Raw genomic sequence first — 27,626 nt, forward strand, 5'->3', positions numbered from 1 at the left:
AAAGTTGGGTCCTTGAAAATAACTATGCAACCTTAAGAAAGCTTATTTGACACTCTATAGAGGTTTAAATAATGAAAATATCATTCTATATACCTTATAATATCAGCTTATATCGTGGTGACGATGTAAGCTTAACAGCTTCATCTGCATGTCTGAGTGCTCAAAACATGTAAATTTGTCCTTTAAACATTTGGTGACTGACCACAAGAGATCTGAGAACAGTTAGGCAAGATTCTCTGACACTTTGAAGCCATAATTACACTGACAAAAACAAGGACCTCTATGACTCCCCATGGTCCATACATAGGTTCTAAGAGGAAGCTTACAGTGGGAAACAAAACTCCAACATTCAGCTGAGCAAATACAGCATCCTTCTATGAAACCACAAGCTCAGAAGAAGAAGAAAAAAAAAGTGTATTTAGGGTCGGGCGGTGATGGCGCACGCCTTTAATCCCAGCACTCAGGAGGCAGAGGCAGATCTCTGTGAGTTCGAGGCCAGGCTGGACCAACAGCCTCCAAAACAATACAGAGAAACCCTGTCTCATAAAAAAAAAAAGGTGTATTTAGGAGCTGGAGAGATGACTCAGCAGTGACGAGCACTCGTTTCAAAATCACAGGAAACAGGGCTTGAATCCCAGTACTTACATAGCAAGTTGGATGTTGCTGCAAATACCTATAACCCCAACTCCAAGTGGGGCAGACACAGGAGGATTGCTGGCTTCTAGCCTATTGGAGAAAATGCCAGCCCAAGGTTCAAGGAAAGGCTCGGCCTCAAAGAAAAAAATCAGGAATGACAGGAGAGCACCTGGCACTTTCTTCTGGCCTCTGAAATGTACATAAGTATTTGTACCTTATCTACACATACACTCATATACACACAGACACACACGCAAACATGAATAAGTCTTCTGTGGTAAAGTGCTTCTCTGGCATAGAAGTAGCTTCACCACACTAACAACACACAAACATGTATGTGCTTATAGTACATATTTTAAAACAATCAAAATTATGACAGAGTTTAGTGGCCTGATAAGAATGATTCCAATATAGATAAAGGAAATTCATGAGCAAGCCAATATGAAGATATTTCATCCAGTGAGAGAACCCTGTGTTTTTTTATTTGGGCACAGAAGATAATAGGCATCTCAATGCATCTATTTGAGGAATACCACTCTATAGAACAACTAATCTGGAACTCAAAGTAATCCTCCTGCCTCAGCTCACTTAGTGCTATGATTACAGGTGTGAGCCACTATACCAAACTTGCTGTCAGAATTTGACAGATGACAGAAAGTGATGCAGAGAAACTTCAAGAAACTGGAAACCACTAGCCACTGTTTAGGTGTAGAGCCAGACTTGAGCTGGGCCGTCCATACACCTGACCACCAAGCTCTGCTGTTTCCTCTGTGTCAGGTGACGGTCAGGAAGAAGTCTGAATGAAGGAATGTCACTGTGCTGCTGACATCCTGCGGCCCAGCAGAGCTCTGCTAGTATTACCGGTATGCATACGGTGTGGCACTGCTGCCAAGCCTTCTACATTAAAGAGTCAAAGCACATTTGCTCCTGCTGTTTTGTCTTGCATGTACCATTTGACACAAGTCACAGAAGCAGAACAGGTTCTACTGCTGCTGTTCGTATTGGATTCTTCCTGAGAGAAGAGGGAAAGGGGACTGCCCGATTCTGTGGTACAATTTTAACACTTTGAATTAATCAAGCAAAAATTTGCCAAAATACAGGCTATATTTGTGAGAAGTGCTGGTGGCTCTTCTGGTTGTGTTCTCCATACCTCTGTGTTTTGACAAAACATCCTTTTCAAAGCACTGCACAGGATTGTAACAAACTATACATAGTGACATCCACAAGGGCTACATAGCTAAATCTTTGAATAATGCTTTCAAATACAATTCTTGCTTCTTATTCTCAACTGACTTTGTCTCCTAAGAGACCAGACCTTTGGCATAATCTAATATTTAACACCACGTATTCAGCAAGAGAACTCAAATAAAGAAACATAAGCCAAGAGGTTTTACTAATAAGGTATGTAGTGTTAAACTATACTTCCACTGATAATTTCAAGTAGAGGGAGCTATTGTGTAGGAAGAGAGCAGAGGTATTCAGAAAACCTAGTATGTATCTACAGGCGATCAAAGCAGTGATATGAAAAAGTTGTCCATTTTGTCACCAGCAACCATGAATCACAACATGCTTTCATTTTGATATATGAAACCATTAAATTTTTAGTCTGACACACTAATAAATAAGGTATACGATTATGTCCTTCATCTAGGAAGTCAGTTTTTGACAAAAGGCTCTTTTATTATGAAATGCACAGGAAGCTGGCATTGCTTCCTATCACTAAACATTATTGGAAAGACTCTAACAGTAAAATATACCAAAAGTAAAATGTTTGTCTACATTCATTGTGAATACTCGATACCACTTCACTGAGTCAGAAACTTGAAGAGGTAAACGAGCACATTTTAATGACAGCTGGCAGAAACAATTTTTAGAAAGATCATTATATAATGAGGAAGACTCATTGAGAAACAATGATAATAGTCCTGCTATGGAAAGACAATGAATTACATTTATTACAGAAAAGTCTTGCTAGTACTTATTTGCATGGACTATAGTCTCCTTTAGAACACAAACTAGTGACAAGTGCACTTCCTTACTAAACAATATTCAGGCTTGGTGTCCTTGTTATTCAAAACATCTGAGGCCTTTTCCTAGAAGCCAGAACCCAAATATGGCTTTTTTTGTGGCTTATAGAAAGAAAACTGAAGTGTGTGTGCACACCCATGTGCATGCGCACACCATAGTGAAGATGTCCATCACGTCTAATTGCCACTGTGCTCTGGGGATAATGTTCCTGACTGTGTGGTTTGCTACATTCTATAATGAGAAGTGATTCCTGCATGACCATTAAGGCAGCATCTTGCCTACTGGACTGGCTGTGTTGTGAAGTTTTGCTGCATGAAAAGTGCTCAAACAACATACTGGCTCAAGCTACACTCTACATGTTCACTTTCTGAAAACACTCTATAATATCATACACATGGTATATACAAACCACATAAAGATGGTAAAGATAGTTTTCAAGATTGCCACTGAACCTTGAGGCCCTGCAAGCATACTTTAATGTTCTCACTATCAACATTCAGCATATTTGTGTGTGTGTGTGTACATTTGTGTACGTGTGTGTTAATGTGTGTGAATATGTATGTACACATGCGTGTGTGTATATGTGCGTGTGCAGGCCCGTGTGTGTGCTTGTGTATATGTGTACATGCGTGTATCTGTGCATGTGTGTATGTACGGGCCTGTGTGTGTGTGTGTGTGCAGGCCTGTCTGTGTGTGCATTTGTGTGTATGCATTTGTGTGTGTGTGTACGCACACATGCGTGTGCGTGTGCACATAGGCACCACAGCATCAGAGGACACCTTGCTGGAGTTGGTCCTCCCGTACTCAGGTCATCATGCTGAGCAGCATATGGCTTTACCCACTGATCATCTCTCATGTTTCCCCTTTTGATGAAGAAAACTGAGATGCTGCCTTAGAGCAAACAGCCAAGAGAGGGCACTAAAGGCCAATCGTAGAGCGCAAGAAACACTTGCCTTGGTTTAGAAATTTCTCCTCTTTATTCAAAACTGTTGTGTCATTGTACATTCTATAGCATGCCAACCATTTATGAAAAAGATGCTTCATGAGAGGGTGAAGCTTTCTAAAAGTCAGGACTCTGCAATCAACAAGAACAGCAAGTGTTCAAGGAACACTACACAGAGGCCAGCGAGGCGTATGCCCTCCACACTCATCACTCAGTTAGGCAGCACTGGTCAGCCAGCTCTGTTGCAAAAAGCCAATCAAGCCACCTGCCTGAAGGTCATCAAGGAAAACTTAAAAATATTCAGGTGACACTAGGGTTTGATATTTATTAGAAACAGTGGATTTTGCAATGTTTGGGAAATCCAGTCCTGAGTGGCAACAGCACACTGCACACACGCACATGCCCTCCTGCCCTTGCCCTAGGATTCTTCCTTCACAAGTCACTCTATTATCCTCCTTCTCTTCCATCAGCTCACCCCTCTCCTCTGCCACCCCAAGGCCTGGTTTAACCTCACACTATTTCCTGCGTGGACAGATGCTACACTCTGATAGCATGCCTGCAGTCTGTAGTTTTATCATCATTACACTTCCTACAGAAAGAACGGAAACTTATAAAATGAAATGAAAATGCCTGCAGGAGGCAGCGGTCAGGAAGGCCCAGACTGAACCAATGTCCCCGCACTCAGGAACTCACAGTAGCTGTGGGGGCCTGAACAAGATGAGGCCAGTCACCATTCCAGCATAGAGAAAGCAGGGGCTCACAAGCTCCCTCCCACGTCTGAGGAACTGATGGCTGCTGATGACTTCTGGAGGGTTTTCTTTCCCACACTCATCAGTATGGGCAGCACAAACTGAATTTGACAGGTCATTAAAAAAGAGAAGGGAAACTGAGGCAGTGGGGAGGTAGGAAGGATCTGGAAGGAATTAGGGGTAATGTTATGGGGGTGAATATGATCAAAATATACTGTACGAACTTCTCAAAGAATTAATAAAATTATGTTTAAAAATAAAACAAAACTAAAAAGTAAAATAAAAATATAATCATTCCTCTGCTTAAGATGACACCACTTTGGGATCAAGTCCTAACGCCTTTAACTTTTATGCAGAGACATGCCTGCGGGTCTGCCACGCCTTGTCACAGCAGTACACCTACTGAAAACTGTGACACTGTGGAAGCTTTCTCTCACCCAGGAATGCTATCCCTGATCGCTACCACTCATCTATGCCTTTGCCAGGGTTTCATCTTGCGACACACCTTCCCACTTCCTCAGAAACTGAAATATTTTTCTATTTAGTGGGGTCAATTTTAGCCCTTTTCATAATACATTTTCCATGCTATTGTTTATTTCCAAACCACATAAATATATATTATATGTATTTTCATACTCAGAGTTAATTAGGTGCACCAGTTAAATGTGTTGCCTTATTATGCAATTTCCATAAGTTTATTATAATCATTAAAACTGTCTTATTTAAAACAAACAAGAAAGGGGAAGAGTGAGCCAAGAAGTGCCACTATGTTTGTGACTGAAAATGCCCGGTGACTAGCTGGTCACTCACTCCCATCACCAGGCCTTCCTTGCCATGAAGGATGCCCTCCTCTGGCCTCTCCAGCCACCTGCACTCATCAGCACACATCCACATACAGAAACACAGGTACATAATTCTTCAAGTGAAAACAAACATCTAACAGAAAAAGGTAGAAGGAAGAGTATGTCTGCTTGCTTGCTGCTTTTCTCCCAAGAGCCAACTATAATGTCCGCTAAATACAGCACTAACAATCAAGACAAAATCCTTGCTGGACTATAAACATATCCAAAGCAAGCTACTTCCCGTCATATGTAAATAGCCACAACTGTCCATACTTCCCCAGTTCTTACAGCCCAGAAATCTCACTGACTTGAACTTGTTCAATCCTCACATCACTGCAAAGTGGATGCCTGTACTTCCTGAGTGGGAAAATGAAGACAGAAAATCTCAAAGAGTTCATCAAAGCACATAGTTGGCAAATGGCGGAGTCAGAATTTAAAGCAGTCAAATTCCAGTGTATGCATTTTAGCTACTAAACCTCTTCTCGGCCTGAAACAAAGTTTTGCTAAAGGAACAAAGGCTGAAAGGACACAGACACGGCAGGAGATACGCTATCATTCTCAGTGCAAAGCTAAATCCTTTACATATCATGCTTAGCTGTTAGGGTTTTTTACTTTAAGAGTCGGACAATGATATCAGACAGTACAGAAAGTATAGCATATCTCCAGACAGCTTAACTCAGCCACTTCTTTGCCACATTTTAATTTACGTTCAGTTTCTCAAGAATGCAATCATTTGGTGAGCCTAAGAATACATTTACAGCAATAGAAGTGAACATATGACAGTCATTATGTCCAAAGGGATTGGATGGGTTTCCAAGTTTCTGAGCTGCCTATAAAATGCATTATATGGACGTTTGTGTCCATTCCCAGAGATCAAAGAACCAGATTCCATGTAAACTAAAGCAGAGCACAGCACATCACCTGGGGCAGGGAGGAGACTCCCCCAAACACAGCTTTTGCTGGTGACAGACACGAACAAGATGTGCAGAGCCCCATGCTTGTTCCAAAATCCAGATGAGAACTACAACAAAGGAGCCCTGGTAACACTGCTGGAGAACATGAAGCGGGAGTGCTGCATAAGGAGAACACACAGGTCAGTGAGAAAGCAGTCAGTGTAATAACATGGCAAATGTTTTGGGAAGAAGTCTATGTTGAGGCTAACAGAGGTATGAGTATCTCCATGTTGAGCAGTACTGTCCCCAAAAAGAAAAGCAAAACTCAAGGTGTAACAACTTACCCATGGTCATAATGTAAAATAGCCTAAGTGGGTCTTTAATTTAATCTATTCTGTATCAATACTTGGAACACTGACAGGTCAGAAATTCAGAACCACACTGTGATGGTCAAGAGACAGTCTCCAGTTAATTTCAGGTAAACAAGTATCTGGAAGGCTCTATGCCTTTGGCAATATTTTAAGACGTATTTATTATTATTATTATCTTATGAGTTGTTTTCTCTGAGACTGGTGTGTCTCATATCAAAAAGAGGAAACAGTAGATTTCAGAGTTCTCAAAACATGAACCGAGACTATGCATGCACAGCACCCAGTCATCCCACAGTAACCATTAAAACCCTGCTACCCTTACTACTGTGAAATTGTGAAGTTAGTGAAACACACAAACCTGAGGAAGACCTGAGGAGGTACCAATTCCTACAAACTTACTTCTTCACCTCCAACTGAGTACATGGAACCTAGACAACTCTGCTAGCATTTGCTGAACCATTTGTCACACCTGAGTCACATCACATAAAAATTTAGAGTGGTCTGTGTTCTTCGGATAGGCAGACCTGAACGTCCAAAGGCACACAACGGAGGTTTACAACAGCATGGCATCCTCAGCCCCACCCCGTTCTCTCAGCAAACAAGAGCCATCTATAGGCCGGGAGTTATCTGACAAGCACAGTAGTACTTACTACCTAGTAGTGTTCATCCACTTCTGAAATACTCACGAAAAGGTAATACAACCACTAGATCACTTCAGGCTCCTCTCCTCAGCAGTTTACAGGGCAGAGTCAAACATATTTGCTAAAGGGAAAGTTACCACACAAGACAGCAGAATCCAGCATTTGTTGCATGCCAGCTATTCTCTTTTGTCCCCACTAGGCCAATAAGATTTCTTCCCAAACTCACACTCGAATCCATGACACACACCCTCTCTAATCTCTCACTTAGAGGCTCTCTCTCCTGATGTCTTTCACCTGCTGCACTGAGTGCTTTGGAGGTTGGTCACCATCCCAAGCACAGTACAAACACATACCAGGAGTGGAGCTCCCTCCACCCATCCACTCCACAGGCTTAAAAAACAGTGCTTAAGTCATGAGAGAACTCTCCCGCAGCCACAGTCAACCCACTGCATCAACAGTTTCCAAATGATGCAGCTTAAATGACTTAAAGGCTAAGCATCACAATGAAACTACATAGCTTGTCACATAACAATAACCTCTGCATTTTATACTCTAGAAAAAAACAGATCTCTGCACCTGATTTATTTATGTGACTATGTGTTAAAATTATGTGAATACTTATCAAATCTATAAGCTAGGTGCTGTACACTTATCACCTAGAATGTACATAGAAATTATTAGGCTTCTATGAACTACTAAGACAATCAACTGACAGCAGCATTTACTCACATTGTCAAATCACTTGACAAAAAGCAAAGTCCTAACAAGCAACCCCATTTTAGAGCTTAATTCTTGATGAAGAAGATTCAGATTGGTGGCAGACTTAGGAACAGACTGATGGGCACTGATATCAGAGTGAATATTAATATCCTACTCTCTTAGCTACAAAGGCAATAAATTACTGCCATAATTAAAGTTCAAACGAAATTGATAGTTATATATTGCTATCACTTAGTCTTTCCACACCATGGAAGACCATTAATTTCATGAGTTACATACCTGCTTATATTTTCTAGGAGAACCATCTGAATAAAGAAATTACTCCACATAAGACATCAGTTGTAATTCATCTAAATACATGTGTCTCAAAATGGTGTTCCAGCAATTTGGTAAAAATGCATCAAAAACAAAAATATATATGATCCTTTGATTAGCAAGTTCTCTTCTAGAAATTTGTCATTAGCTTAACTGCCACAGTTTTACAAAAGAACATAGCAACAATTCACTAGTCTCATTTAGTCAATTAAACCGCACCACTTGGGTACAGGAGGCAAGTTGGATAAATTATTATCTATCTGCAATAATGTATTATACAATCATTAAAAGAACTAGGTAGCTCTATAAATACTAAAGCGAAAGAAGATGTAATTGGTTACAATGAGCAAAGTTCTTAAGGTGTATATATCTTACATGTCAAAAAATGTAAAATTTATATAAAAAGAAAACTAATATTTATACAATCCTGTGTTTATAAAACATATCTTGGAGTAAAGACATGAAATACAATAGTTCTTCCTGGAAAAGCCTCAAGTAACTGTCACAAAAGGCCTGCATATTCTTCTGAATTTCTATGGCATATGCATATATTACCAACTTTTAAAAAACTGTAATGTGATAAAAAAGCCAAAGATAATTTTAAGGTGTAAATGAAATTTTTATAGCCCTTCTTTAACTTTTAAAAGTCTTTTATAAAGAGAACTTGGGGGCTAGGAATATAGCAGTGGTAAGGGACCTGCCTGGCACACTTCAGACCCTGGGTCTGCTCTCCAGGCCTGCAAAATAAGCAGAACAATGGAGCCTCCAAGTTCACAGCTGAAACTGCATGAATTCCTCACAGATTCAAAGGTAAACTGTTCCAGGTTCAGCAGCAGTAGCTTCTGGTCATACTGCCCTGTTTTCACAACTCATTCCATGAAAACTATTTCCTGTTGATGTTTACGGTCATTATCTGTCTATGGCCTTTCACAGGCTTGTAACACGACCAAGAGTGTTCACATGTGACTCAGCTGTTTAACAGCATTACCTGCTCATGACCTTCCAAACAGGCTTACAGCAGGACCAACACTGTTTACATATGACTCAGCTATTTAACAGCATTACCTGCCTATGGCATTCCAAACAAGCTTATAGCAGGAACAGTCCTCTTATGTGACATAGCTCTCCCTGAGACAAACCCAAAGTCTTTCGAAAATATCTGCTTTGGCAAAGATTGAGTCCTTCAGGGAGAAAAATGAAGAATAGGATGTAGGTATGTTGGGGGGAGAATTATTGGTTAATAAATTTTGCCTTCTAAATCACTGAAATTTAAAAGTACCGAGGATGGCAACGCCGTGGCTAATGTCAAACATTTTCAGTGAATTATAATCATGAGGGGTTATTCAAAGTTCAGCATAAATCAAAACACCAGAAAATATCCACTTGCTCGATTTAATTTATAGGGTCAACTGAAGGTAAAATCCATATAGTTCAATCTTTGCAAGCTTTTTGGTAGAAATCAGAAGTTACAGACTCTCAAGCTACCCAACTGATATATTAAGAAATGTTAACCCGTAAGAACAGGCTTTCAAACTAGCTGTCACTTTCTTCTGAATCAGCAAGCACTAGTTCTTACATGGTGCATATGGGCACACTGCATTAATTAATTCTTGATATTTACTAAATTTTCATATAGCACTAAAGGAGACTGCTATCTGGTAGCTTACTTTTTTGAAAAACACTTCAAATTAGAAAAACAAAAAAAAATACTGTAATCAATTTCCTATAGTGATGCTTTATTTTAAAAATGTAAACAATACCCTCAGGAAGGAATAACATCATATTATGATTAACTACGTGCGGTCAAATCTCATTTCTACCACATTCCCATTGTATGAGCTTAGACTTAACACCTAATATATCTGTCCTCAGTTTCCTTACTCATTAAGTGGGAATCACATGGTTCTTGTGAGAAATATATAAGCTAATATATATAAAATATGTAAAATGGGTTTAGCACATAATGAACAATAACTGCCACATACTACAGTTATATTTATATTAGTGCTGATATTATGAGTATTAATAATATTTCATGGAAATAATATCCAAAGGAATGGTGACACTGCATATAGAAAAGGAGAAAAACAAAGCTAAGATAACTAAAGTACAATATGGAGCCCTCACCTACAGTAAAGAAGCTATGAAAACTTACAGCTAGAGCCAGAATATGGCTCAGGAGGCAAAAGTGATTGCTGTAGAAGCCTGACCTAATTTCTATCCTAGACTCCACAGTAAGGAGAGAACCTACTCTAGAAAGTTGTTCTCTGGCTTCCATACATGCACTATAGCACTCATGCACCTGGGAACATGCTTAAGCACACACACACGCATATAAGTGTGTGTGTGTGCGCGTGTGTGCGCACGCACAGACACAAATAGTAATTGAATTAAATTATTTTAAACTTATGGCCAAATTTCCCAGGTGTTCTAAGGCTTTGAAGAAGAGGTGGTCATAAAGCTGTAGTGCACTGTGTCTACTACCCAGTCTTACAAGATATGGAGGAACGTGTGCTAAACACACAAGACAGGATTCTAGCCAACATCTGTGGGGGACAGACTTGATCTCTGCTTAAATCACAGCCAATAAAACCTTTATTTTAAAATCTAACCTGTATTTACTGTTTGTCATTGTCCTTGCCCAAGTCTATTAAAAATTCATGAACATGAATTCCCACATTTGCTCCCTGGCCATATTACTGTTCTCCAGAACTTTGTATAAGATTCAGTTCCTTGACTTCAGAGCAGGCACCTTTGATATACAACTTCCATCATTCCTAGGAACTGTTGAGCTGCTGAGACAGCCATCCACCCCATCATTCCAAGGATCAATTCAAGATCTTTATCTGTTCACTCATAATTTCATAAAGCTTAGCTAAATGCATGTAAAATTTACTTCTGACCACTAACCCACAGGTAACTTACACATGGCTCTCTCGAGTTGGTAGCATGACTGAATACAATTTCATGGTTAAATTTAAACTACACTAAAAAGGTTATCTACTAATCAATTTTCCTTAACTATAAAGTTAAAATGCATATAATTTAAACACACTGTAGAGTGGCACTAGATCGAAGGAAGGTATCAACAACTGTTGTGCTGATTTTCTAAACTGAATGATGGTTAACAATGCTCACATTTTCATGGTAACAGAAGATTTTCGCCGGGCGGTGGTGGCGAACGCCTTTAATCCCAGCACTTGGGAGGCAGAGGCAGACGGATCTCTGTGAGTTCAAGGCCGGGCTGGACCGATAGCCTCCGAAACAATACAGAGAAACCCTGTCTCGTAAAAACCAAAAAAAAACAAAAAAACAAAAAAAACAGAAGATTTTCTTTCCCCTACACACAAATTCACTTAATCCATATGATCTTTGCATTTGGCATTAGTACCCTATCCTATATATCCTATAAGAAATTACGTCAAGGAAACAGATATGCACAATTTTCAGTTCTTGGGAAAGAGGAAAATTCATTAATTAGGAAAAAACAGTTAACTGAAATGAGTACTCAAAAGTAAAAGCACACTCTTCAATACTGCCAATGCAGGCCTGATGGGGGATGTCCTTCTGTATACACATTTCTCTTATTGGTTTATGAATAAAACACCCATTGGCCAGTAGCCAGGTAGGAAGGATAGGCTACCAGAAGAGGCGGTCTTTCAATTTTCCTGCTTCTGAGTGAGATGGTCTGTCAGATTCTCTAGGCCTTAGCCAAAGTTGATTGCCCTGATGTTACTGTGACACGTTGGGTGACTGTCTAGAAAGTCTGCTGTTTCTGTCTTCGCTGCACCTTTAGGGTCTACCCTAGTATTGTTAGCTTCCTTCTCAGGTTTTTCAAAGGTTTGAAGACTATCTATCCATCTCAAATACAAGTCCTTACCATGTAGAAACTACCCCATGTTCCTAAGACTAGAAAGGCTGTGGAAAAATATTTCTACAGTACTTATTGTAGATATGTTAAACATAGGAGGGCAGCAATCTGCCTTAGTCCTACTCAGCCACCTAAAAATGTATACAAAGCAACATCAAATATGGAATTACCAGGAACACCTCTACACCTCTACTTAGTTTTGCAAAAACTAATTTTCAACTTTAGAAATTGTTACCTGATTACAAGGATCACATAATTAAATAAATTAATTAATTTACCACAAATCAAATTTTAAATTGCATTTTCATATCTGAATACTTTTAGTGGGAAAGTTTTTCATATCCCTGACAAATGATATAAGTGTACTGTATACAACTGTGAGAACATGTAACATTTGACTGAGGAAAAATACCCAACATAAAAGTGGGTGTTTTCTCTTCCAAAGCTAGGCTATAGAAGAAAAGGAGCTGACTCCGTTTATCCGAATTAAAATAACACTTAGGAAAGAAAGTAGTTTTCTATCAGTTATCCAAGAAACACACAAAAAGAGAATTATCTAGTACGAATTTTTTGCAGCAAAATTACATCTTACAACCTGAACGGAAATCAATTCCTATTTGCACAGATTAGAGCTTTCTCGTCAACAGGAATTAAACTGAAAGAGGCTGACAAGTTAATTTTCTGCTTTAAGAAGTGCAACACTTAAAAACATGAAGCTCAGGGCTACAACTGTTGGGTGGTATGTATGAAACTCTGAGTTAGGCAGCCCCTAGCGTGCAAAATAGACAAATCAATATGTATTTAAAGCCTGTGGTGTGGTCCAAAAACTGAGTAAATAATATGTTTATTAATTAACAATAAAAATACAGAGAGATCTCTAAGATGATAGAAATGTAACTGAACACGAAGACTGCATTTAAAAAGTGTTTAATCAAAACGGTTAATAAATCTCACTGACATTTGTTCATTTAATTCCAGTGAATTCTGTCTAACCTAAATTTTATTGAGTCCTTTATGATCAAAATACTAGAGGCTGGGTGACACTTCTACAATAGGTAGGGAACCAAGGGTTCTTACCAGAAATTTATTTGATACTTCCTGATGACACTATTTCCCAAAATGTTCGCTCAAATCAACAATTTTTAATTCAATAATACTCTAAAAGGAAATTCTAAGGGCAGAGGCCTATCTGGCACAGAAATATGCCAGCAAAAATGGAATAATATATTACAGGAATTTTAAATCAGTAATTTAAATCTTATACAATCTTGAAAGTATTTTCTTATAATCTATTCTCTATCACCTAATTATATTAGAATGATTTCAGGGACTGGAGAGATGCATCAACAGTCAAAAGCACTTGTTGCTCTTGCAAAGGAACCAAGTTTATTTCCCGCACTCACATGACACCTGACAACTATCTGTAACTCCAGGGCCCTCTTTTGACCTTTGCAGGTACCAAAAACACACGTGGTGCACATAGATCAGGCAGGCAAAACATTTATAACCATAAAACATAGAAGCTTTACAAAGAAAACAGATTCAAGGTAATATTCTAGCTCTGTGGGTAAACGCACTTACTGCCAAGTCTGACTGCTTCAGTGTTATCTCCAGGGCCAATGTAATGCATGAAAACCTGACTCCCACAAGTTGCTCTCTGACTTCACATGGGCGCTACTCATACCCACACAACTGTATGAATGAATGAGTGAATAAATACATGTAATTTTTAAATCCGGTCTTACATAATTTTGCATTTTATATGCTTTGACAGAGGACATTAACATTGTGTTTAAGTCACACTAGTTTTAAAGTGAACATCTTAGTAGCAAAGGGATTTGTTGTCTAACAGCTTTTAATTCTCCTCAATAACCAGAAGTCCAAGAGCAGCCAGCAGGTGGTAAGACATTATAAAATGCAGGTGTCCTGCTATGCACTCCAGTGTTCCTACTATGTGTTCCAGTGCTCCCAATCCTGTATTAGTAGCCTTACTCTAGCTAGAACTTGATTCATAATAAATATTTAACTACAAAAGTATTATGCATCCATCAGCAAATAACTTCACCAAGAATGTTTCTACTTACATTCATGGAGACTGACAGATAAGCAAATCCACAAAAGCCTTCACATGCAGGAAGGATAGAAACATGAGAGTTGGGAATGTTGATAATGGGTACAGAGTTTCTTTTTGCTTCTGCTTTGGAGACAGGATCTCATTACCTGACAAAGACTGGCACTTAAGTACAAACTTATCTTCTTAAATTTATGTTCCTCCCACTTCAGCTTCCCAGAGTTTCTTTATGGAACTTATTATGAACGTGTTAATGATTGTATAACTTATAACACTAAAACAGCCTAGGTGAATACTCTAAATGGGTGTATTTCATTGTACATAAAATATGTTTCAATAACATATTTGTAAAATATTTGTAAAAGTTCTGAAAGCAAAACAAAACAAAACTTCAAACCTAAACAAAAATCCCTCTCAAGGGCTCCTATACCTGATAATCCAAAATGCTGAATCCCAAGCCTTTAGAGTCTTTCACCAGCTCTACAATCCTGACTTCAGGGGACCACAGGGCCAACTCCCCATCATCGTCGTCTTCAGCGCTGACATCTACACTGCGGTCACCCTGAAAGAACAGAGAAGGTAAACCCTGGAGCTGCTGTCCTTTCTGTTCTGAAAAGAACTCAGTTTCTTTTCAAACTGGGACATCTCTGTGGCATGCTTGGACAGCTTTTGGTCTCTTTAAAGGGGGCATGCACTGGGTACTCACAATCATGATCAAAGCTTCATAAACATTCAGGCATCCAGAACTGCAGGTCTCTCACACATTTCTCAAGTGGTTTCACTGCAAGTGTTAACACTGACCTCTTATACTTCAATGAGCTCTGGCATCCCATTAGAAGCATAAAAGTAAAAATAGGTAATTTGAGTAAAAATGTAAACTTCATGCAAAGTAGGGACACACAGATGTTTTAAAGTCAATACTGTAGTCATAATTTTAGAGACAGAAAGGCCAGCCAGGGTGGCCCTCAGAAGGTAGTTTTCCTAGAAAAATACAGGAAAAATGAAGAAGAGAGGAGGCAATGGCTGGGGCAGTAGAGGTACAGCAGCACCAGCAGCCGCCACCACCAACTCCTTGAGCACTGTGTGATTCTCCAAGTAGAACCACGAATAATCTGATGTTAGAGAAAATGAGTTAGCACAAGCACCCAGCACACTTTGTTAATTCCCATACTCTGACATCCCGCTTTTCTAGACTCCTGTCCTTTCAGAAACAGTGAAGTTAAATGAGACTCATCTACTACGTGGGACATTGCTTGCTTCCAATGTCTTCAGTTTTATTTATAGCACTGCATTGATTTGTACTGATTAATCTCTCCACAAATATCTTGTCCTTCCACAGACTATTAACAATTTAGTTTTTTGAAGCAGGGTCGCACTCTGTAGTTCAGGCTAGTTTGGAATTCACTATGTAGCCCAAGCTGGCCTTAAATTCACAGAAATCCTGTCTCAGTCTCTTGAGTACTAGAATTACAGGCATGAACCACATATATGACTAACAAATTTTCAAAGCAGAATTCTTAAAATTTTGACAAAGTGAAACTGTATCGCTTCTACAAACAGACATAACTGGTGTAAGAAAATCCACTCAATGGTATTAATGGGAGGACTCCAAAATGGGAAAGAATAACAAAACCACTTTCAAAATTAGAATTGGTTCAGACCTCAAATTGTTGTTGCAGGATATTGAACACATAATCTAAGCTGGACAGAACCTAAACATGGGAACAATTTCTTGGTTCTTGACTGGCCAAAGCTGAAATGAGGGAATGTTCTCCATTGCTAATCTCCACATATGCCAGCTTGATGTGAGGAATTATTTGATTCATTACTTAAAACATGATTATGATATGTGTGGACACATGTGCTATGGCATCCATGTAGTGATTAAAGGACAATTCAGTAGACTCAGTTCTCTCTGCTACCTTTCATGGGTTCTGGGACTGAAACCTGATGAGCCATTCCACTCACCTGGGAAGGGATATTTTAAAAAGAAAATACTACCATCCTCCAACAAAATGTTCCAAAGATTCATATGATTGGTATAATATTGGTGCACACTTACTGATAAGTGAACTGTTGCTATGCCACCGAAGCAGACACTTTACCAATATAAGACAGCACTGGAAAGATGTGTTAAAAAAAACACTTGCTGCTCTTCCAGAGGACCTAAGTTTTGTTCCTAGTACCTACAAAGGGCAGCTCACATCTGCTTGTAACTCTAGCACCAGTACATATAATACCCTTTTCTGACCTCGAAAGACACATACTCACCATATGATCACAAAGACACACATATGTACACATAAAAATTACATTTTTGCAAAAAGAATATGATAGCTTTGAGGTAAATGAAAAACAGAGAGAGAACCAGTGAAAAGGAACTGACATTTCAAGAAATCACAAAGCCTAAGTTTATCAAAAGGTCATGGCACCCTGGGTACACATTCCGCACCACCCTGGACTCTGTCACTCTGATACATCAATTCTGTATAACTTCAGTCTACAGAACAGAAAGCAATCAGCTAACAGGCCGCACTGTTAACATTTGGCATGCTTCAGGCTATTGTTCATCACTGTGCAGTATGACGGATGGGAGCACAGAGTCAGCAAGCTGGGCTGATGATTTACACCTGGTAAAGCTAAACTAAAAGCATTTTTATCCAGCTTCACAAGGAGGCCACCACACATACTTCAGTTTACTAAAACCAGTAAAAGTCACAAAGTATCTTGAGTCCTTTCCTTGAAATTTCTTATTTTCTTTCAATTACGACCTTAATGTGTAGAGCTCCTGGATGGTCTGGAGCTTCATATGTAGACTAAGCTGGCCTTGAACTCCCAAGTGCTGAGATGAAAGGCATATGCCATGTCAATTTATTTTTCTTCTTTTATATTAAAACAGGAATCAGGCACAGAGGCACAAATCTATAATGTCAGCACTGGAGAGACAAAGGCAGGATTATGATTATTAATTCAAAGCGTGCGGAAGGGGTATGTGGGAGGGTGTGCTCAGCTAGAGATGGCTCAGGCTCAGCAATTAAGAGCAATGGCTGCTCCTCCAAAGGACAAGGGTTCAATTCCCAACACCCATATGGCTGCAGCTCACAACTATCTGTAACTCCAGTTCCAAGGGATCTGACAGCCTCACAGACATACAAGCAGGCAGAACACCAATGCACATCAAGATAGATAGATAGATAGATAGATAGATAGATAGATAGATAGATAGATAGATAGATAGATAGAAAGAAAGAATCCAGACGGGATAAAAGCCAGCCAGTCCTAGTCTAACCTGGGCTATACCGTGAACCTTGTCGGGGGGGAGGGGGAGCTGTCAATCAAAACTAGTTCTTATGTGTACAGAATAAAGGCAACATGAGATTACAGAAAATTTTAAGAAATGGCCTGCGCTCCTAAAGAGTTGACCATCGTCTTGAAAAAGCAAGATATATCCATGCTAAAGGATCTATAGCACAGCACTAGACTATAAGACAGTTCTAGATTTTTCTGTAATTTAGGCAATCAGAAACAAACACATTGGACAGGACTGACATTCATGGAGCTCACCACTTGCAGGCACATGTTACTTTATTTCCTTCTCACATAAGCTCCTGAGTGTTAAAGTTCTGTGAACAGTACCATTTGTCTTAGTTACCTTTCTACCACTTTGATGAGACACCATGACCAAGGCTACTTATAAAAGAAGAGTTTATTTGGGTCTTACAATTTCAGAAGGTGAATCCATGACCATTATGGCGGGGAACAGGAGACATGGGACTGGAGTAGTCACTGAGAGCTTATATCTTAATCCACAAGTGTAAGTCACAGGGAGAGAGGGAGGTGGCTGACATTAGCATGGGCTTTGAAAACCTCTAACCCGGTCCCCAGTGACACACCACTTCTAACAGGGTCACACCTCCTAATCCTTCCCAAAAAGTTCTACCAACTGTGGACCAAACATTTAAACAAATAAGTGTATTGGGTCCATTTTCATTCAAACCACCACAGCATTCGTCCTAGTAGAAACAGAAGTCAAGGTCATCTGGTCAAAGATGCACAAACTATGTAGGAAGTTCACACAACTTCAAAGATGAACGCAGTTGAACTATAAGTCAAAGCGTGGGTAAGTAAAAGGAAAGGCCATGCATGTCTGGAAAGGAGGGAAAGTAGCATAAAGATAAAACTCCAAAGAGCATGTGATGACAGCACAGGCTTTCACAGTTCCTTCCCAGATTACAGCACTCCGAAAACAAGACATATAACAGCAGAGGAAATGCCAGTCCATACTCTGACTCTTGCGCATTTATGGTAGCTTGTAAACCCACACTGAAACTTATCAGAATTCTTCATATGCTTGAGGTTCTCAAAAGGGACCACTAAGATAGTCAATACTCATCAACACCAAGACTTTGTTAGGATAAAATAAGTTGAAATAGAAGTGAAAAGCCATGAGTCCAGGCAATTAATTTTAAAAATAGTTGTATTTTTACAAGAGTTTTAAAAATCAGATTAAGAAACCGGGCGTTGGTGGTGCATGCCTTTAATCCCAGTACTTGAAGGCAGAGGCAGGTGGATCTCTGTGAGTTCAAGGCCAGCCTAGTCTACAGAGCGAGTTCCAGGACAACCACCAAAGCAACACAGAGAAATGTCTCAATAAATAAATAAATAAATAAATAAATAAATAAATAAATAAATAAATACTCAGATTGATATACATCAGTGTCTTAACATTTTCAGGGAGAGCCGGGCGGTGGTGGCGCACGCCTTTAATCCCAGCACTTGGGAGGCAGAGGCAGGCAGATCTCTGTGAGTTCAAGGCCGGGCTGGACCGACAGCCTTCAAAACAATACAGAGAAACCCTGTCTCGTAAAACCAAAAAAAATTTTTTTCAGGGAGTCCTAGAAATCCAAATATAGATGTAAATGCAAATAAAATATAAAACAGAATTTGAAACATTCAACACTGTTGCTTAGTCAAATAAAAAAAGAGCAGGAGGGAGTAGGAGCCCCTCTTTATATTTGAACACTCTCTTTGGAGTGCCCCAGGTAAAAGGACACATGTAATAAGCACACAGCCCTTCATACCTCTGCCTCGAGAAGTAAAGGTTCCATGGTTCTAGGCTCATCAACTGAAGCCTCATCATCAAACAGTCGGCGACAGCAAACCAAGGTAAACGGTGGAGGTACTTCTTTAAGAAAAGAGACTGCTTCTCGGCGAGACTTCCCGTAAAGCTGCACGCCATTGACCTAGGATGACAAGAGTTGTCAGCTGTCGACAGGTGCAAAATTAAAAACCACTAAAAAAGACGACATTTCATTGTTCTTGTAAACAAAGGGCCTAAAATTAATCATATTATTTTACTAAGAACTTAAAATATCTAAATTAAGGCTGAATCTTGATTTAAAAGTAAATCTTGATTGAATCTCCACTGAAACAGTGAGAATAAAGTATAAAATGTGTGCCAGGCAGCACTGTTCCAGGTAAGAGAGCTAATGCTTCACATTTCTGAGGTTCCTCCTTTACGTAATTCAGTACTGTATTCTCCTGGCTTCCTTTCACTCCTTAAATGCACTGACTGTCCCTGCCAGTCTCCTTACACTCATGTCCTCCTATGTTGTCACTGTATGTCTGTTGCCTTCAACATGTGACCATATCTAGGGCACTCAGCAGCTGGAGTTTACTGTCAGTCAGAGCATTCTTCCTCAGCCCACATCAAAAGCATCACCTTAGCAAACGCTTCTACGAGGAAGAAATAGGTGTCAGTGGTACCACCTCCATTCCCATACACTGAGCTAGTTAGTTCAGCGTCACAGTAGTATGCAGTTCCCAAGGTTAGTTCAAGTGAGTGCTCCCTACCTTTCAAAAGGATAATTTTTCCATGTTAATCCCTATCACCAAACATCATAGATAGAGAGATAGATAGATAGATAGATAGATAGATACATACATACATACATACATACATACATACATACTGCTTTGAATCAAAGATGATTTAGAAATCTAGATTTTAATGTACTAAGATTTTCACCTGTGAGTTTTAGTTCAAAGTTCTCTCAGTTCTGTCTACAAGTCACTGAGAGTAACCTATCTATATTCCTAACAGCTGAAGAAGGAACACATTCCAGCCAACAATAATCTCTTTGGATCTCTTCTGCTTTCCTAAGAGTGGTTAGCAGCAATTTAGTGGTATACCTACTGTGGCATCAGTTTCTCAAAGGTATGGCACTAATGCTCACACACCAGGCAGGGTTATCTATACCGGGAGCAACCTTTCCACAGATCTGCCACCATACTATGGAAAAACATCCTATCAAGAATGGACAATGCCATCCCTAGGAACCACTCTCAAGTCTGTAACACATCCAACAGTTAAAGGCATCAAACAGGACACATCATCCTGTCTCTTGATTATCCAGAGTAATAACAGTAATAACAAAACCACCACAGAGAATCCCAATCTCTCTCCCCCTCTCCGCCTCTCTCAAAACATCATGACTATGAAGGAGTTTGGGGAAAAGCCCAGGAGCAAGCTTCCTTGGAAGAATTCAATTCAACCTGTACACAGAAGGGCAGAGAGCTATCGCTGCTCACATCATATCTGACAGAAAGTTCTAGAGTCAAGTGGACAGTAACCTCTATTAAATACGGAAGCAGACACAATGGAAACAGAAACTTTACCTATATACAATTAGTAGTTTGTGCGTCAACAAATTAGAAAGTCACTTTTCAGGTTTCTGTCTTAGAGTACTTTTAAATATTTATTTTGCTCATTATTTATTCATTTGAATTGTCTCCACTTATTATAGCAGTGCCTGGTAGTCCTCTTCACTACCTACTGCTGAAACGATTGGTCACATTTCCCATTACCAACTCCTAGCTAAGGGGATTTATGGCTGCTGTAAATAGCTGTTCTGGGCTGAGACTTGGCATGGTCCTCTAACCCCAAAGCATATTTGTGTTTCTGGTTTTAAGCTCGAAGAAGTACATTAAACAAATTGGGGGTGGGAGAAAGAAAAAGGAGGAGGGAGAGAGGGAAAAAGCAGGAGAGGGGTGGAGAGGGAGAGGGGATGGGAAAAACCAACCAAAAGTTTATGTGGCGAACTTCAAAGATTTTTATGTCTACATTCACTTACTCAGAAACAGATTTTATTTTAGAATTCACAGTATTTCTCATAGTCCTTCCATGTGAGACTATCTTTTAAATGCCATCTAGTCTTAATTCTATAGATTTGCATAAATGAATAGAAGCTTCCAGAGCACTGACTTTACACATGAGCTTACTAACATGACTGCCAAATCGATTAACAGCCAATCCTCCTTGTAACAGAAGTCTTACAGTTTACATGGATGGCAGCTTTTTAGACCCCCACATACAGTGGAGGAAGATGAAGAAATCAATTTTCTAATATCATAAATACATGTAGGGCTGTGGGCAAATCCAAAACCCAAGGTATTTCCCTGCCTTTCAATGTAGGCTTCTTTCTGTATCTCAACTTTTTTTTTTTTTACCAGAAATCTATACTTTAGATGTTAAACTACTGACACCATGAATAACACAGAGCAAAGCACTTGCCTCCCACGCACAAGAGTAGGTTAAAAAAGAATGAAAACCGAAAACCGGCCGGGTGGTAGTGGCGCACCCCTTTAATCCCAGTACTCGGGAGGCAGAGGCAGGCGGATCTCTGTGAGTTCGAGGCTGGGCTGGACCGATAGCCTCCAAAACAATGCAGAGAAACCCTGTCTCGTAAAACCAAAAAAAAAAAAAAAAAAAATGAAAACAAGAAAGTAGACCATGTTTATGAAGCTGTGTAAAGTCATCACACTCCTCCACCCCCAAAATTTTACACTCCTTTTATAGCATATTGTTTTTCAATGTAGAAGCCCAGAGTATTATAGCCTTAGCTGGAGAACAGAGAAGTCTGTTGTCAGGGGGAGGGGAGTAAGAGGTGAGGGTGGTATATGCTAAGGGATGGTGTGCATTATGCTTGATCTACTCTAACCCATTCAACATTGCTCTAACATCCATCATATATCAAGTGTTTTTACACTGGGTCACTGAATTTCACATGAAAAAGTATTAATTGGTAAATTCAGTTGCACAATGTTCTCGACTCCTGATTATTGTCTCAAGCAAGATACACACCTTGCCAATCAGGAAAGACATGATCTTAGGCCCAGAAACAGAGCCTCGGTTATCCAGTAAAATTTACAGCATAAATCTTCCATAAGCAGTTCCAGGTCACTCCCTTCAGTGATCTAAAAATAATTACCTTTCTCCCATAAAGACTCATGAATATTTGAGGAGACAGATATGTTCAACCTGACTTAAATGATAAAGAACATCCACTCATCAAACTATCATGCTATCCCATTAATAGGTATAGCCTACTCAAAAAATGGTGCTGGCAAAACTGTATTTCTACCCACAAAAGAATAAATTAGACTCTTATTTTTCACCCTGTATAAAAATCAATTCAAAATGATCTAAGTGCAAATATGAAACACAGAAATGTCTAGTAGAAAACATAGGAGATACACTTCAAGATGCTGCATTGGGGAAGAACTTTTGAATAGATAGCATAGAAACTAAACTCAAGTGTCAACAAAAGGGAAGGCACCAAAAGAGGGAAATCCCAAGGGGACGCTCTTAAAGCCATGCAAAAGCCTGAGGTTGTTCAGCTGTAATCCTTACAGAAATAACCAACAGAACCTAGAACTACGGATCTGGAAAGGTGGCAAGACAGTTAAGAGCATCTGTTGCTTTTGTAGAGGACTCCCAGGTTCAATTCCCAGCACCTGAAGGCCTCTTCTGACATTCAAAGGCACTAGGCACGTATACAGTGTACATAAATACATGCAAGTAAAACACTCATATACGTTTATCAAACTTTTAGGTCAATTATTTAGACTAGCATTCAAAATGATACTCAAAGGCCTTAATAGTTAGTGAAAAATACATTTAAAATGTGGTATCTACTTAGGCTCACATTATATCAGCATTGATGACATTGTCAACTGGTGAACACATTTTCCTAGAACTTTAAATTCTTGCCATGTATTTTCCTTCCCCTTTATGTTTTACCTCAAGAAGTTCATCTTCCGGCTGTAGGAGGTTCAGGGTATCCACAGGACCACCAGGAGCAACTGAAGAGATATAGTGGTGCCCGTCAAAGGAATCCACTTCCATACCAAGTCTCAGAGTGTGAATAGGCAGCAGCTGCAGGAGGCACAGAGCAATGACATCAAACACAAGAGACACAGGCCAGCTGTTAATCAAACCCCCATTAGGTATCATTTAGACATTGAAACTCCATCTCTTAGAAGCAATAACTACAATCCTAAAAGACAATACGGGGGAAAAGCAGAAAGTAAAGTTATGAAATAATTGCTCTTCCTATTCTCATGTGGCTTCCCTTCAGTTTCTGAGAACAGAGATAAAAACAAAAATAGCCTGCCTTTAAGTCCCAGCTCCAGGTTCCCCAACCTTCTTGTCCTTAGTATACAAGCTGTGTGACACTGTTAAATAGTGTTCCGCATCCCGAAACATCCCAACTCCCCTTTCTTACTTAATTAACCTCCTCTTACATTTTACTACCAAAATAATGAAACTTCCAGGAATGCCCTGAGTTAATGAACAACCAAGTGAGGCCAGAACCAATTTGAACACATCTTGATCTCAGCTCAAACACACTGTGTTTATAATTTTCTCTTTCTTTCCTGAGGTGAGGGACATACTCAGAGCTTTGGGAATGGTACACAAGCGCTTTACCACTGAGCCACAGCTCAAGTTCTTGGTTTTTTAAAGACAGGGTCCCATGCAGCATAGGATGGCTTCAATTCACAATCCTCAATTGCTACAGGTGGGCACCAGTGTACCCACATGCAACCCTGTTTTCCTGACTGCCCCAAACAGTGCCAGGCACTGAAGATGATACACTGGATGCCATGTGAACTAGTTTCTAACAGACACCCTTTCTATTCAGTCAGCCTTCATGAGAACATTACTGATGTGGGGTAAGCAATCATGTCTACTTGGGGATTGCTTCTGTGTATTTTGAAGGATTCTTCAAATGTTGAACACAATTTTTTTTATGAGTTAATACTGAAAGACTTCATGTCAGAAAAATGAGTATCTTAGCTTGCATTCATCTTTGTTGGCTATAAAACTTTGGGACATTCACCAAGCCAGGTTTCAAGCTGGAACCAATGAGTTTCATCATAGCTGCCTAAACTCAAATGTGGTAAACACTGTATGATATTTTACCTTCAGTGTATCAAAAGTCTTTTTATCTATATACCAGGGCCACCTCTAACTATTATAGATAGGAGACAATCCTCTACAGGCATAGTGCACTCCCAGTGTGGCTTTTCCCTGTTGTCCATTTCCTTCATCCCTGAATTGCTGCCTTCCTTTATCCACCTGGCTGTAACACCCAGAGTTGCATAGGACTTGCTCCAGTCTCCACCTGGGGCTCACTTCTATCCAAGGATAGTCATGCAGACAGATGGGGAGTGGCAAGTAGTTCAGTTAAGAGTTTACAATAGGCACAAGGGACTTTGGCCCCAGGCTAGCTTTCTGAAAAAGATTACTCTTAACCACCAAGCACCCTGGGCTCTTCTAGAACCCTCTTCTAGAGCTGGGTTGTTTTCATTACTCTTCCTCCTGTTGATTTATTTCTCATTGCTGCCAAATCACTCTCTTGAGTAGTCACTATCAAATCACATCTACTAAGGTAGGAGCTGGCTCACTTCCTTAGTTCATTCAGCAGAGGTGAGTTAAGACTCTCAGGTAAATGTTTCTGTAATAAGTTTCCCAGCCAATCCTTAGGCCCTGCCTTCCTTTCTTTTGTAAGCCACACTGCATGATACAGAGTTGTGTCTCTTAGAGACCATCTCCTTTGGGGTGCTGGGGCTATCTTGAACAGGATAATAAAAAGATTGCTTAATTTCCAGAAATTCTGAAAGCTGTCAAATGTAGCCCTGAAATTAAGTTGTAGAAAGTTACAATTAAATCATATGAAAAATAAAAATAATAAGTACTCAAAGTCATAACTTCCTAATTAATTATATTTTACTATTTAATTTCCCTGAAGTGATATATATCTGTAAGACATAAATATTTCCACACCTCAGAGAATACCAATCAGGTGGACAACTGAGGCAACTGATGAAAAGGTTGGTTTGTTTGGTTGCCAAATACAGCTGGGACAGGTCCTGGACCTGCAGAGGAGCCTGTGTGACAATAAGCCTTGTCAGATGCTTCCCAATTTAGTCATCAATGATGCTACTTTCACAGCTTAGAGCTAGTCAGGACAGAGTATGTATGCCACAGACATCGGTAAATGCTAACATGTTCTCTTCCTGGGGGCTACAAACTGTTATATCACTAATCTACCATAGATCTAGGCTCAGGCTGTATAGTGCTTGGAAGGCATTGAGTAACAAGATAGGCAAGGTGGATGAAAGGGAACAACCTTGGCCTTCAGAAGCAACACCTACTGTGGCAGAAAGAAAGCAATGTCTAAGAGAACATTCTACCAGCCAACAGATACATGATTCAAACGAGTCTATACAGTAAAGATGCAAAGAATGAAACCAAGTATGACTGCTAGTGATAAGCAACTGTGTCCTAATCGCAGGAAGTGTTGTCAAGGAGATGTGCTGCATCTTAACATAGGAACACAACTGGTGGAGATCAGTTTGTAAAACTGGCCAAATAGTCACAGAGAGAATGAGGCCTGTGAAGCGATACTTGAGAGATAAGATGAGTTAGCTCTATGAACAGTCTGCTGAGAGCTCATGTACACAGGAAACAAAAGGGGTAACTGTGAAATCATGTATGTGAGCAAATGAGTAAATGGTGTGGTGATTATTTCTATATGGAAATAATAACTACTCAAATTACATTACATATATAAAAAAGCCGCTATCCAAATACAAGGATGTTTACTACACACCCCATACAAGGTAAAAGGATAGAAATCTCCCTTCCAGCCCCCACCTCCATGTGACACTGAAGACAAAAACAGGACAGCATCAGGACAGACTCACTCATGGCATCTCTGGCTCTCCACACATAAAACTGAACCCTTTAAGGCTTTTTTTTCTTTTTCAGGTATCTGTAAATGCCATACTCTCTCTAGAAAACTTAATCTGCAAACAAAATACATGCTTCATCTTCAATCACGATGAACTAGAAATGATGTTTACGAAATCTGTCAATCTGGGGGAAGCCCACCTAATATTAGTTCAGAATCTAAATAGAGTGCAGCTTGATTTCTGGGATGTCATGTCCCGCTGCTGCAGGAGCACAGCTGTTTAATTACCTGTCCCATCTGCATTTAGAAGCCAAACAAATCAACCATTTCATCTGTCTTTTAGTTGTCCACCCTGTCGGTACACTGAGTTCTCAGGCAGAGCAGAAAGTGCTAAAAATGACAGGAGTGGGAGCATGGATGACTGACGGCTTCACACGCATTCCTTATCATGCTTTCTGATGCTTGTTCAATATACATTTCCTACTGAAGCTGACAGAGCCCATGAGCAGTGGAGTTCTCTTGATACTGCCATGGCAGGTAAAGGGTATGAATAAGGAAACATATCTGAAAAACCTGTGACCAGTGGGCGTACTGTCAATGTTAAAATGACGAAGAAAAATGAGATTGAGAGAGCTGGAGCCTTCAATCGAAGTAGAGAAGCCTGTCATGAAGCAAACTACAGTAATGCATTTGGTAAAAGCTTGACTACTAGGATCCTGAGACATGACATCAAATCCATCAACTGGAAATATATATGTTACTGTTCCAGGGGAGAAAAACTTCGGGAAAGGACTGCTCTAAGGAGGTGTCAATGGGTTGGCGAGGCTATAAAAAAATTTTTTTTGAACTCAAAATAGAACAGAACAGAAGGACCCCCAGGGTTGGTTCTCATCATATGCATACACACAATAAATGAAAGTATCAAATACCCACTGATGTTCAAAAGTAGAAGTTACTAGATTTAGTGTAAACAAAAACTAACATTCCGAGATGAAGACTACATGTCTCCAAGAAGGAAGATGAGCTTCATTCTCTTAGAATGAACAACCAACCAATCCAATAGAGCAGAACTTACTCAGTACTTGCTCATCTCTTCCTTTGTAAAATTTTAATTTTGGATATTCATAAATATATGCTATGCTAAAAACACTGACAATTCTTTTCAACTTACTCATGAAGGGTGCCATCTGTTAATGTAGGTGTCATCAGGGTTACCTGCCTGGCCCACATGATGCCTGAGTTTTAATCTCTGACCTAACACTGTACCTTGACTCTCTCCTGTCTTTGATCATAAAATTTCTTCTGCCTAGAATATACAGTTTATTTTTTCCAAATCCATTCTTCAAAATATAGTTCAAATCGCATCCTCCCAATAAGCATTTTCGATCTGCCATAAGGAAGTACCATCTCCTTCCTTGAGCAAGCATTAAGCAATACTTCCAGATTCATTCCCAACTCAGAAAAAAAAATCCTTCCAGGAGGGTTGAGAGGAATGCTCAGTAATTAAG

At 39.7% G+C, this 27,626-nt stretch overlaps 1 protein-coding gene across 3 annotated transcripts in view; it reads right to left on the reverse strand.

Annotated features, from left to right (window-relative positions):
• Positions 1-27,626, reverse strand: part of Patj (PATJ crumbs cell polarity complex component) — a 309,593-nt gene that overhangs the window by 217,464 nt on the left and 64,503 nt on the right. For all 3 annotated transcript variants that reach the window (XM_040757130.1, XM_040757131.1, XM_040757129.1), the window contains exons 15-17: positions 23,163-23,297; positions 19,162-19,323; positions 14,511-14,642 (exon numbers count right to left, since the gene is read on the reverse strand). In XM_040757130.1, coding sequence (XP_040613064.1) covers positions 14,511-14,642; positions 19,162-19,323; positions 23,163-23,297 — 429 coding nt within the window. The remainder of the gene's footprint in view (positions 1-14,510; positions 14,643-19,161; positions 19,324-23,162; positions 23,298-27,626) is intronic.

The sequence above is a fragment of the Mesocricetus auratus genome, unplaced genomic scaffold, assembly GCF_017639785.1.
Source record: "Mesocricetus auratus isolate SY011 unplaced genomic scaffold, BCM_Maur_2.0 Super-Scaffold_100014, whole genome shotgun sequence".
NCBI lineage: Eukaryota > Metazoa > Chordata > Mammalia > Rodentia > Cricetidae > Mesocricetus > Mesocricetus auratus.